The sequence below is a fragment of the Pituophis catenifer genome, unplaced genomic scaffold, assembly GCF_029215685.1.
Source record: "Pituophis catenifer annectens isolate HBS135680 unplaced genomic scaffold, rPitCat1.0.hap2 SCAF_2, whole genome shotgun sequence".
NCBI lineage: Eukaryota > Metazoa > Chordata > Lepidosauria > Squamata > Colubridae > Pituophis > Pituophis catenifer.
In genome coordinates this window covers 12775703-12789177 of record NW_027256882.1, presented here as the reverse complement: position 1 = coordinate 12789177, position 13475 = coordinate 12775703, and the positions used below count along the sequence as shown (strand labels likewise).

The 13475-nt window shown below is 42.5% G+C and overlaps 1 protein-coding gene across 1 annotated transcript; it reads right to left on the bottom strand.

Moving 5' to 3' along the window:
• Window positions 1-1972: 1972 nt before the first annotated feature.
• Window positions 1973-11533, bottom strand: LOC139310312 (vomeronasal type-2 receptor 26-like). Its single transcript, XM_070934472.1, has 5 exons — window positions 11372-11533; window positions 10415-11227; window positions 7015-7225; window positions 4009-4134; window positions 1973-2868 (listed from the first exon to the last, which is right to left on the bottom strand). The coding sequence occupies exons 1-5, from the start codon at window positions 11531-11533 to the stop codon at window positions 1973-1975; spliced, it is 2208 nt and encodes a 735-aa protein (XP_070790573.1).
• Between the last annotated feature and the right edge of the window lie 1942 nt (window positions 11534-13475).

Here is a 13475-nt window from a genome sequence, read left to right as displayed (position 1 = left end):
CTGGGTTTCAGGAAATTTAAAATGGCACCTTCACCCAGCTAACCAGCCTGTCTTGAATAGAATAAAACAGAACAGAACAGAATAGAATTCTTTATTGGCCAAGTGTGATTGGACACACAAGGAATTTATCTTGGTGCATATGCTCTTGGTGTACATAAAAGAAAAGATACATTCATCAAGAATCATAAGGTACAACAGTTAATGATAGTCATAGGGTACAAATAAGCAATCAGGAAACAATATTAATATAAATAGTAAGGATACCAGCAACAAGGTTACAGTCGTACAGTCATAAGTGGAAGGAGATGGGTGATAGGAACAATGAGAAGATTAATAGTAGTGCAGACTTACTAAATAGTTGAGGCAGTGTTGAGGGAATTATTTGTTTAGCAGAGTGATGGCGTTCGGGGGGAAAACTGTCCTTGTGTCTAGTTGCTCTGTTATGCAGTGCTCTATAGCGTCTTTTTGAGGGTAGGAGTTGAAACAGATTATGTCCAAACTGTAAGGGGTTTTACAGTTGTGAGGGGTCTGTAAATATTTTCACAGCCCTCTTTTTGACTCGTGCAGTATACAGGTCCTCAATGGAAGGCAGGTTGGTAGCCATTGTTTTTTCTGCAGTTCTAATTATCCTCTGAAGTCTGTGTCTGTCTTGTTGGGTTGCAGAACCAAACCAGACAGTTATAGAGGTGCAGATGACAGACTCAATAATTCCTCTGTAGAACTGGATCAGTAGCTTCTTGGGCAGTTTGAGCTTTCTGATGCAGAAAGAACATTCTTTGTTGTGCTTTTTTGATGACAATTTTTGATGTTGGTTGTCCATTTTAGGTCTTGAGATATGGTAGAACCTAGAAATTTGAAGGTCTCTACTGTTGATACTGGGTTGTCTAGTATTGTGAGAGGTGGAAATATGGAAGGGTTTCTCCTAAAGTCTACCACCATTTCTATGGTTTTGAGTGTGTTCAGTTCCAGTTGTTCCGGTCATACCACGAGACTAGTTGTTCAACCTCCCGTATGTATGTGGATTCATCATTGTCTTGAATGAGACCGATCACTGTTGTGTCATCTGCACACTTCAGTAGTTTAACAGTAGTTTAAAGTAGTTTAGAATCACTGGACTGTGGCAGGAGGATAGGTGGGAGGCCAGAAGAAGTGTAAGTGGAGGCTGCCATGTTGCTTAAGCTCAAGTACATACTGATCCAGAAGGACAGTTAGTATATCTTCTATAAAGAAAGCGCAGAATTACAGAAACCAGAATGGGACAACTCGCCACTGCCAACTTGCCATGGTCAACTGATATTGTTATTAAATAAGTGTCTATTGATGGCTAATCAGCATGGGTTAGTTTATAAGTTTTATTTTTAAGTTTTATCTCCCCCCGTCACACTCTTATTTTTTTTAATACCGTCTAATATCTCTGTTCAAAACTTCAGCACTAAAATAAACAGCAATGGGATAAATTACATCCTTCTCTCATGCCCTTTTAAATTCCACACAGTTTAATTAAATTACCTTTGACAATAATATGTGCTGTATAATAAGTGGTAAGAATCTCTCTACTTGCAAAGAAATTCTTCATTATAACATTGCCATGTTATCTCTGGAATTTTTTCCAGAGTTTTCTCAGTATAATTGCACATACACAATAGCCTTTTCAGAGTTTGCTATCTTGCTTTGGGGTATCAATAACATTTTCACACAGTCACACACTGTGTTTCTTCAAAAAGAAACAGAAAAGTGGATAGTATATGCTTTTGGAAACACTCAAGAAGTAAATAGTATTTGCTTTATAATAGTTAACTGGCATTTGGGGAAAGAAATAAAAAAAAATAACCTATTTTATTTTCACAGCAATTTCTATTGCAGTGCAAAAAAAAAAAACCCTCTCAAAAACATTTATTTGTGTTTGTGTGCTTTAATGCAGCAAATAATAACAGTCATTTTTGGAAAGATGTACCCAGAGTTAACTACTATTTTATTTTGACAACAACTGTTCTTTTGTATTCAGGTCTGGTCTTAAAAAAATAATGTAGCACTTGGGGATAAAGATGCAGCATAGCAAACCGGTACTTGAGGCCAGGATGGAGAAGATCTGCACGGCCACCATGTACTTCCCTTTGGTGCTCAGGTACGTGGGAACGAAGGATATCCAGACGCTGCAAAACACCAGCATGCTAAAGGTGATGAGCTTGGCTTCGTTGAAGGCCCCAGGGAGATTTCTGGCCAGGAAAGCCACTGTGAAGCAGATGATAGCCAGGAAGCCCATGTAGCCAAGGACAAGGTAGAACATCAGAACAGAGCCTTGATTACATTGCAGGATGATCTCTGCAGATTGTGAGTACATGTCTGACTCAGGGAATGGGGGAAAAGTGCCCAACCAGATACTGCAGAGGGCTATTTGCACAACAGAACAAGAAATGATGATGGAGTTGGCCAGGCTCTTTTTTAGCCATCTCTGTACTTTATTCCCAGGTTTTGTGGCCAAGAATGCCAACACCACCATGATTGTTTTGGCTAAGACAGTCGAAATGGCAACTGAGAATATATTGCTGAATGCTGTTTCTTGGAGAAGGCAAGTAACAGTCTGTGGCTGGCCAAGAAATAGGAAGGAGGTCAAGAAGGAAAGCAGGAGGGAGATTAGGAGGATGTAGGAGAGATCCCGATTGTTGGCTTTGACTATGGGAGTTTCTTGGAATTTAATGAAGATTCCCAAGACTAAGACTGTTACCAATGACAGAAGCAAGGCAATGGTAGCTAGTATGATCCCCAAATTTTCTTGATAGGATAGGAAAGTTTCAATCTTAGGTATGCAATTATCTCGGTTGAGGTTTGGAAATTGATCTGCTGGACATTTGGTACATTTTTCAGCATCTGTAAAGAGCAAAATTAATATCTACTATAAAGCAGTTTCTTACATCAGATGCATTTTGGGAATGAACCTGGAACTGGTGTACAAATAGAAGAGAACTACAAATAGATAAACAATTAAATAATAAGCAACAGCTTAATTAAAGAACCACCATGAACAATTCCATCAACATTTACAAGGCAACCCACTTATATATAAATAGAGAGCAAACCCCACTCCCTTCTAGCATTGATGATGTTACCTAATTGGGTAAAGAAATGTCTGCCAGAAAACAACAAAATTCAGGGAGCAACAAGGACCCAACATGGTGATGGTCTACATAAATGTGTATGGAGAATGTATGGAGTAGTACACAGCAATGGTTATGATATTTAAGTGTTATATTGCAGAAGAACACCTGCCAAAGGCAAGTAAGAACCTCTGCAACACATTTCCAGGATGAGCTTCGGTTACTTTTAGAGGTTTTGCATTCAGATTCTCCATGAATCATAGTTTAGAGATGAAATTGAGGGTACTCTGCCCCTTATCGCCCCACTTATCGATCCCGGAGAGATTGTCATTGAGATACCCTATACTGGACTAGTTCAAGCACAGGAACATGTTGAAGGTTGCACTCAAACCCTCAATGGTCCCTTCCAGATTCTTTTAAGAAGGAAGCTACTTCTCCAATGAACTAATAAAATATCCTTTGCAAATATTAATGCCCTCATCCACCTTGATCAAGGAGATGTCTAGGTCTTATGTTTGACAGCAGCTCCCCTGGCTGGTGGACTTCCCTGTTTCTTTATCTTTCCATTCATGCCAGGAAAGTGTGGTAGGGTAGGGTAGGGCAAGGGTAGGGTTGGGCAAGGGTAGGGTAGGGTAGGGTAGGGTAGGGTAGGGTAGGGTAGGATAGGATAGGCAAGGCAAGGCAAGGCAAGGCAAGGCAAGGCAAGGCAAGGCAAGGCAAGGCAAGACAGTTCTCCATTTCTCCAAAGGTTCATCAATGTACAAGATGAAGAACAAGAAATGTTATTTCTCTTTTAATGCTAAACTCTCATTGATCCCTATCTTTTATTATCCTGCTCACAATTAAAATTTCAGGATTATTGCCAGAGTATAGTTTTCCCAAAAGTCTGCCTCTTTTCTCTTCTGTCACCCACCTTCCACAGTGGAGATGGTTCCTTCTGCACAAGGAAGACAGTCATAGCAACAGATGGGTTTCCCTTCCTGAGCCACCTTCATGAAACCAGCATGACAACTTTCCACACACCTGGAAGGAGGCAGGGACTAAAGACAGAAAGGAGAAATATCAAGAAAATGAACTTATTTTCAGAAACATGGCAAGGGAAGAAGAGGTTGGTGATCTCCAGTTCAAGATTTAGCTTCGACTAATTGCAAATCAATATGAAATATGAGGTTCGTCAAACAGATTGAACTGTAACATCACAGTGCCCTGAAGATGTTACCTAGTTCGAGTAATGAAATGACTGCAAGAAAACAACCAAGCCTAGAGAGCACCAAGAGTCCCTCATTTCAACCCTGATTTATAAATATTCTTCTTTATTAGCTTGATCTGTGTTATTCCATCTTGGTTTCTTTCCCTCTTTGATGTTTCATACACAATTCAATTTTTAGACATTCGTTTAAAATTTAGACATGGATCTCATTGGGAAAACGTTTTATTGGACTCTGCATGGGCTAAGTAAAGGGCACAATCTGCATGACTGGCTCAATCAACACCCCTTTCCATTGGCTCAGTGAATAGTTTGTATGAAAAATGAAGACTATATTTTTCTTGGGCTCCTGAATCTTCTATCTATATAAAAAAAAGGCTGTATGTATGTATGTTCTAGCATAACTCTGGAATGCCTCGTGTAATTTCAACCAAACTTGGTACACAGATGACTTATTATCTGGAAACAAATATTGTGAGGGTAAAACACCTCTGGTGTGTGTGTGTGTGTGTGTGTGTGTGTGTGTGTGTGTGTGTTCCAGCATAACTGTGGAACGCCTGGGTCATTATGGAGAGTGAGTGCAGCATCCTAGAGCAGCAATTGTTTGTGATGTCAGTTCCTTTGCAGCTTCCTCTGGAAAGGCAGCCGTGACGTTCTCCCTCCAGTAGAGCAATGGGGAAGCCTGATGGATTTGGGGCAAAGTGCCAGGATCGTAGTCAGTGCAAGAAAGAGGAACATGTGGGAGGGAGCAGGGAGAGGGGCATGGGAGTAGGGGGAAGAAAGGCCCCTCTCAATGGCTCCCTGTCAGACAAAGGCTTCGACATCTATAAATACCTGGGCGATGCCGGGTTACCAGCTAGAAGCTGATAAAGAAGACATTCACCCTCTTCAGTGTCTGATCATCTGATGCAAAAGCATGACGCTGAAAGCAAATGCCACCCACCTAAAAAATGTAATCCTGTTTTTGCCACCTTCCGTGGAATAATCTACTGTAAGTATCACCTTCTACAGAATCTCCAACTGTGTGATACTCTTCTGGTCAATGGTAAATTTCAACTCCTGGAATGCCTAATTTTTGAGAGATTTCACTCTCTTGATGTATTTGTTGGGGAAAACATCCCAGTTCACAATGTCCAGGTCCGCTGTAAGATGCCCCTTTCTCATTCAAATATATCCCATTGATAGAACTGATCTGCACCTTTCCCCCCCTTAAATATTCCTTCTCTGTCTCTCTGCCCTTCTTTCGTCCCAAAGGTGCTTTTTCAAAAGGCAGCTAGACTTTCTTGGTTTTTCCTTGAAGATGTTTTGCTTCTATTCAAAGAAGCTTCTTCAGTTCAGTTCTGAATTATTTGCTTTGGCAAAGTAAACCAGGTTATTTGCATAACTGGCTCAGACTATCTCCCTGTTCTGAACCAGCTCCCCAAACACAAGAATCCTTCTGACATGAACTCAAAAGATTCCTTTATTAGGAATGCCGGCAGCCTCGGCAAAAAGTTTCTCTCGTAGGCTAACAAGTCTGTCTGGCCAAAAGATGAATAGTAGTCTGCCATACTTATTCATCTCCCCCTCTGCCTTTTATCCCCAGAGCTAGGGTGGGGCCTTACTAGCAGCGGTGGCTCTTCCTTCCCCAGGATCAGCCCATGGATTTCCATTGCTCTCCTCTCCTCTGCCTTCTGCACAGCCATGCATCAGGCAATGAACCCAGCTGTTTCTCCTCCTCTTCATCAACCACCTCCAGACCTGGGGGCTGTTGACTCTCCACCTGAGGGCTGACAGATGGCCCAGGTTCCGCCTCTGTCTCTCTCTCTCTACTAGCTCCATTCCATCTTCCCCTTCAGACCTCCCGGGTTGGCCTGATGCTGACCCTGACTCCCATGCCTCCTCCTCCTCCTCTGATTCGGCTGCTGGAGCAGGGGTGGGTTCTAAATTTTTTTACTACCGGTTCTGTGGGCGTGGCTTATTTTGTGGGCATGGCTTGATGGTCATGTGACAATTATTTAGGATTTAGCAGAGGTACTGGTCTACCAGGCTTTTAACTGCTTGCAGAGCTGTACCGATCTACCCATTTATTTTTTGCAGGCACTGGTCTACTCATGTATTTTTGCAGGCACTGATCTACTCATGTATTTTTGCAGGCACTGGTCAGCACTGGTCTACTCATGTATATTTGCAGGCACTGATCTACTCATGTATATTTGCAGGCACAGGTCTACTCATTTGTTTTCTTTTAACACTGATCAGCTGTAGGATGGCCCTTTGAAGCCCCGCGGCAAGAGTTTAAACAGTTTTTTTTCCCTCTAGCCATCAGCTGGGACTCAGGAGGCAGCAATAGATTGGGGGTGGGGCCAAATAAAAGGTAAGAATAACACGGGGGGAATGCGGGAGGTGGGGGGGCATGGGGGGCGGGGGGGCAGAACCGGTTCGGTGACATCATATCATCACCGCTACCAGCTCGGGAGAACCGGGCCGAACCGGGAGGAACCCACCACTGTGCTGGAGGCACCAGCGGCCGACAGGCCACAACAGTCCCTTTCTATAAACTTGGTGAATCATTTATTTAAAAAATGGAACACTATATATTTTATGGGTACCTGAATAGTTCAAAAGCATTGAAAGCAAACCCCCACCACACCACACCACAAAAATGAAATCTCGTTGTTGCACCTTCAGTGTAATGAAACATATTTTGTCCCACCTTGTTCAGCATTTCCATCTGTGTGATACTCGACTGATCTACTGTAAATTCAAAATACCGGGGTATCCATTTTACCAGACTCCCAAATTTCATTTTCTTAACAGACTTGTTGGGAAAAATGACCCAGTTCACAATGTCCAGGTCAGCTGTCAGATCTCCTTTCTCATCCAAATATACATCATCTATGGAATTATTGTGAAACTGGGAGCTTCGAAGGAAGGAGTGAAGCTGGAGAGGAAAGTAAAAGAAGAATTTACAAAGGACGTCATCAGTTCTTTTAAAACAGTTTCTGTCCATGCTGGAGAGATCTCTCTTTCTCTGCTAAAAAAAACACTTTTAAAGTGTTCAACATGGCTAGAAGAGTATCAGTATAGAATAGAATAACAGAGTTGGAAGGGACCCTGGATGTCTTCTAGTCCAACTCCCTGCATAGACAGGAAACCGTACACCACTTCAGACAAATGATTATCCAATATCTTTTTTAAAACTTCCAGTGTTGGAGCATTCACAACTTCTGCAGGCAAGTTGTTCCACTTATTAATTGTTCTAACTGTCAGGAAATTTCTTAGTTCTAAGTTGCTTTTCTCTTTGATTAGTTTCCACTCATTGCTTCTTGTTCTACCTTCAGGTGCTTTGGAGAATAACTTGACTCCCTCTTCTTTGTGGCAGCTCCTGAGATATTGGAACACTGCTATCATGTCTCCCCAGTCCCTCTTTTCATTAAACTAGACATACCCAGTTCCTGCAACCATTCTTCATATGTTTTAGTCTCCAGTCCCCTCATCATCTTTGTTGCTCTTCTCTGCGCTCTTTCTAGAGTCTCCACATCTTTTTTACATCGTGACGACCAAAACTGAATGCAATATTCCAAGTGTGGCCTTACCAAGGCATTATAAAGTGGTATTATAAAGTAAACACAGGGATAATAAATGCTGTAAATCAAATCATGAATGAAAAGGACAAGAGTGTGAACAGTTGGTCATGTTCACAATTTGACCACTTTATTGTAGCAATGATAATGTCAAGTTTCGTGGTCATCTCAAACAAAATGCATTTCAAACAGAATCTTTGCAGAAAAAAACTCCTTTTTATTGAGCACGACATCCTAACATGACTCCATACGAAGCCAACACTGACTTCCAGCCCCAAAACCCTCCCTTTCCATTCCCCACTTCCCTGCACTCATTGGCCATCTTCCAAGTCATTCTACCCCTAATCTACTCCAACTCAAAGGAATTCCCCCCTCCCGTCTCATCTCCTTGGAAACATTATCTCCAGGGAAAATAAATAGGTGAAAAGTCAGTCGTCCCTTTCCAGACGCCTTCGCTTCTCCTTCTTATGTCAGCACTAGAGTAAATGCAGGTTGAAGTACTGACAGATAATATATAAAGGCAAAAAAAAAAACCCCACACAAAACAATTACTTTTTTTATTAGTGTTTTATTAGCATAAAGATAATAAACCTAAAAAAAGAAAGATTCTCTGAGATACGGCAGTACTCCCTGCAGAGAGAATGGCCACAAAAGAAAAACATGGATGCGGTACAATACCTTGGGCAAAACCCAATTATAAACACTTAAAGAAGTGAGATAGAAAAATGGCTGAACAACCAAGATATCAAAGTCCTTCAAAGTCCTTCCCCGCTGCCCTGAAAGAGGCGGTGGTGAGGCCTCTCCTCAAGAAGCCGTCCCTGGATCCAGCAATATTGGCTAACTATCGTCCTGTCTCCAACCTTCGCTTCATTGCGAAGGTTGTTGAGAGTGTGGTCGCGCAACAGTTTCCACAATTCCTGGAGGAAACATCCTATCTGGATCCGTTCCAGTCAGGTTTCAGGTCTGGGCACAGCACGGAAACGGCATTGGTCGCGTTGGTCGATGATCTCTGGAGGGCTCGGGACAGGGGTTATTCCTCTGTTCTGGTCCTATTAGATCTCTCAGCGGCTTTTGATACCATCGACCATGGTATCATGCTGCACCGGCTGGAAGAGTTGGGGGTGGGAGGCACCGTGTTACGGTGGTTCTCCTCCTTTCTCTCCGACCGGTCGCAGTTTGTGTTGGCAGGGGGGCAGAGGTCGACCTCGAGGCCTCTCATTTGTGGAGTGCCGCAGGGATCGGTCCTCTCGCCCCTTCTGTTCAACATTTATGTGAAGCCACTGGGCGAGATCATCCGTGGCTTTGGGGTGAGATACCACCAGTACGCTGATGACACCCAGCTGTACATCTCCACCCCAGGCCACCCCAACGATGCCCTTGAAGTGATGTCCCAGTGCCTGGAGGCTGTGCGGATCTGGATGGGGAGGAACAGGCTCAGGCTCAACCCTTCCAAGACTGAGTGGCTGTGGCTCCCGGCATCCCGATATAGTCAGTTGACTCCATCACTGACTATTGGGGGCGAGTCTTTGGCCCCCACTGAAAGGGCTCGCAATCTGGGAGTCCTCCTGGATAGGCAGCTGTCTTTGGAGGAACATCTGACGGCTGTTACCAGGGGGACCTTTTATCAGGTTCGCCTGATTCGCCAGTTGCGGCCCTTTCTTGATCGGGATTCCCTGTGCACAGTCACTCACGCCCTCGTCACCTCTCGCCTTGACTACTGTAACGCTCTCTACATGGGGCTCCCCTTGAAGAGCACCCGGAGGCTCCAGCTGGTCCAGAATGCAGCAGCGCGGGTAGTGATGGGAGCAACATGGCGCTCCCATGTAACACCACTCCTGCGCGAGCTGCACTGGCTCCCGGTGGTCTTCCGGGTGCGCTTCAAGGTGTTGGTTATCACCTTTAAAGCGCTCCATGGCATAGGGCCTAGCTATCTCCGAGACCGCCTGCTGCTACCGATGACCTCCCATCGACCTGTGCGCTCCCACAGAGAGGGCCTCCTCAGGGTGCCATCAGCCAAACAATGTAGGCTGGTGGCCCCCAGGGGGAGGGCTTTCTCTGTGGGGGCTCCCACCCTCTGGAATCAGTTGCCCACGGAGATAAGAAGAATCCAGGACCTCAATGCCTTCCGTCGTTCCCTGAAAACCTATCTTTTTCAGCAAGCCGGGTTGGCTTAAGAAGAAATTTTTAAAATTTTTAAATCCTTTTAATTAGTCTGCGATTTTAATTTTTTGGGCCAAATTTTATATATATTTTTAAATGTTTTAATATTTGTATTCTATGTTTTTTATCTTGGCTGTACACCGCCCTGAGTCCTCAGGGAGAAGGGCGGTATATAAATTCGAAATTAAATTAAATTAAATTAAAAAATAAAAAGGAAAACATTGCAAGAAAAGGGGGGGGGATGAAAATGAAGAAAATGAATGTTTGGAATTAAGTTGGATTTGAGTTCCAGGATATTCTAATTTTTCAGAATAAGCAAGCAAGGTATCTGTTTATAAAACTGATTTCCATTTGCAGAGGAAACATGGCTGATGGAAAAGAAATACCTGCCAAGTTTTCAACCTTGAAGTTTCCATCTCCATGCCCTTATTTCTGCCTGATCTCTTGGATGTGGATATGTAAGCTGAATTTAAGGCCCTTCCCACAGCCCAGATGGTGTTGTAAATGAGGTAGCTGTCCAGGGTCAGGATCCGATCGATCTCCTCCTTCCTCAGAGGCGCCAGATCTTTTCTCTGTTTGCACCGTCTCCAGACTTTTATCGAAAAGGCATCCTTAGCGGATGAACATGTAAAGGTGTTCTCCCAAAATTTAAATATAGATTGGAGAAAGAGATTAAAAGCATCATAGTTTGCCCATTTTCTTTTCTGTATCAAAAAAGAAAAAATGGCACCAAAGTATTTAAAGGAAAGGTTAGCAAACATTAAGTCAAAAGTGAGATCCCAGTGAGCCGTGGTGATCCAGACCTTTTCTACATATTGTTGCTGAACACCTTGAAGAATTTGTTCTACAATCAGCATTCCAATCCGGAACGAACTAGTCTCTGAACCATAAACAAAGACATTGACTTCACTCCACTTGTAATATTGTTCAAATTTTAAACCTATCTGATGCACATTTAGTGGAAAGCTTTGATATATTACTGCACAAATACCATTCCTTAACATCAAAGCAGACATTGTCCTCCTGAACCTCTCCCCCTGGTCAGTTTCTGGAGCAAGGAGACCAACCAAGGTCCACCGGAAATAATGGAGAAGCTTGACCATCCCTGGGTACTGGATTCCTTCAGCGGGGAGCATCGGGTAGAAGAAAGGAAACTGAGTTTTATCTTTCAGAATCTGGGAAGCAAGACTGTAACTGATCTGAAAGGAATAGAAGATGGTGGTATTTTAAATTGAACAAGCAATTCCATTCATTTCCAAAATCAAACTCTTCTTTTCATTTACAGGAGAGGCTCTCTAATGGAAAGTTGCATGGTTTAAAAGTGTCTCCTGAGAAAGACACACCTGAGGGATCTTGTAGATGCCCAACAATGTTGAAATCTGGATGGAGATGCCAGTCTCAGCCCCTTCCAGAGCAGCCACCGTATTTCTCTGCCTTCCACACCTGTAGTTGGGGACATTGGCCTCCCCGTCTGAAAGCAGGTCCATCAAAGGATCTGTAGTCATCTCTACCTTGAAGAAGTTCTCATAGATATTATAACCCAGGGTGATGTTGGGTAAGAGATGGTCATTCTGGTTGATGTCCTTGGTAGCAAAAAGGAAGGGCAAAAATTTCCAAAAAAATTTGGATGATTTGCTGCAGGTATGAACATATCAATGAAAATGACATTTAACTTTTCTTTCACGAGAATATTTTTAGTCAACTCCATCACAATTATTTTTCCAAATGGTTTGTAACATTCCAAAATATTACCATAGAAAAAGAATAAGAACAATAGAAATTTTTAAATCATAATGTACTTCAAAGTCATTCTCCCACCTGGTAATACTAACGCCACTTCAGTTTCATGTTTGGGTCTTCAAACTTTTAATCCCCTATTTGATTGTTTGTTTCCTCTCTCTTAATAATACCCAGATTGTTAAAAGAAACTATTCAGTGTTATTTGTTTTAAATTTTAGATATTTTTGGATTTAGAATTCATAATGACTGAAAAGGGCTGCCATCCATGTGACACTAGCAACAAAATACCTTATGCCACCAGACTTGAAATTTTGGGCTTAGAAAATTTAGAACTACGCCGCCTTCTGTATGACCTAAGCGTGGCTCATAAAATTATCTGCTACAATGTCCTACCTGTCAATGACCACTTCAGCTTCAACCACAACAATACATGAGCACACAATAGATACAAACTTAAAGTGAACCGCTCCAAACTCGATTGCAGAAAATACGACTTCAGCAACAGAGTGATCAATGCCTGGAATGCACTACCTGACTCTGTAGTTTCTTCCCCAAATCCCAAAAACTTTAACCTTAAACTGTCTACTGTTGACCTCATCCCATTCCTAAGAGGTGCTTTGGAAAATAGCTTGACTTCTTCCTTTTTGTGGCAGCTCCTCAAATATTGGAAGACTGCTATCATGTCTCCCCTGGACCTTTTCTTCACTAGATTAGCCATGCCCAGTTCCTGTAACCGCTCTTCATGTTTTAGTCTCCAGTCCCCTAATCATCCTGGTTGCTCTCCTCTGCACTTTTTCTAGAGTCTCAACATCTTTTTTTATAGTGTGGTGACCAAAACTGGATGCAGTACTCTAGGTGTGGTCTTACTAGGGCTTTATAGAGTGGTATTAGTACCTCACTTGATCTTGATTGTATCCTTCTGTTAATGCAAATTGGGGTTGCATTGGCTTTTTTGGATGCCACTGCACACTGCTGGCTCATATTTAGCTGGTTGTCCACTAAGACTCCAAGATCCCTCTCACAGTTACTGCTATTAAGCCTGGTTTCACCCAGTTTATAAGCGTACTTTTGCTTTTTCTTGCCTAAATGCAAGACTTTACTTTTCTCTACATTGAATTTCATTTTGTTAGATAGGGCCCAGTGTTCAAGTCTGTCAAGATCCATCTGGATCTTGAGTCTATCATCTAGGGTGCTGGCTATTCCTGCCATCTTAGTATCATCTGCAAATTTGATAATTTCCCCTTCTATTCTGTTCCTTCTGTCAGTCTAGCTCTGCTCATAGAATAGGAAGGGAAGTGAACAGAGAAAAATATTCTGATTTGGTTTTATACTTTAGAGCTCAAAATGAACTTTGCCACCTACAGATGGGTGACAAGGAGACTACAAGACAGAATCAGGTAGTAAATTGGCAAAAGGAGTAGATCAAAAAGATAACATCTTGTATTTTCAGAGGGCTGGAACTGTAAACATTCATTGGAAATGCAGTGGCTCTAATAAAGTACAGGAGGATTGACTTACGTGAAGAATTTTGTTGAAGGACTTTTGTCGAAGTTTAATGATTGAAACCTAGCGTCCTTCGCAGAGACTATGCCACTAATGAAATAATCTCCTGACTTGTAATGATGCTCTGAATCCACTTCACTCTGATCCAGAGACAGAAGACATTTGGCTTTGAATATCCCACAAGCTTCTGGTGGCCATACAAGC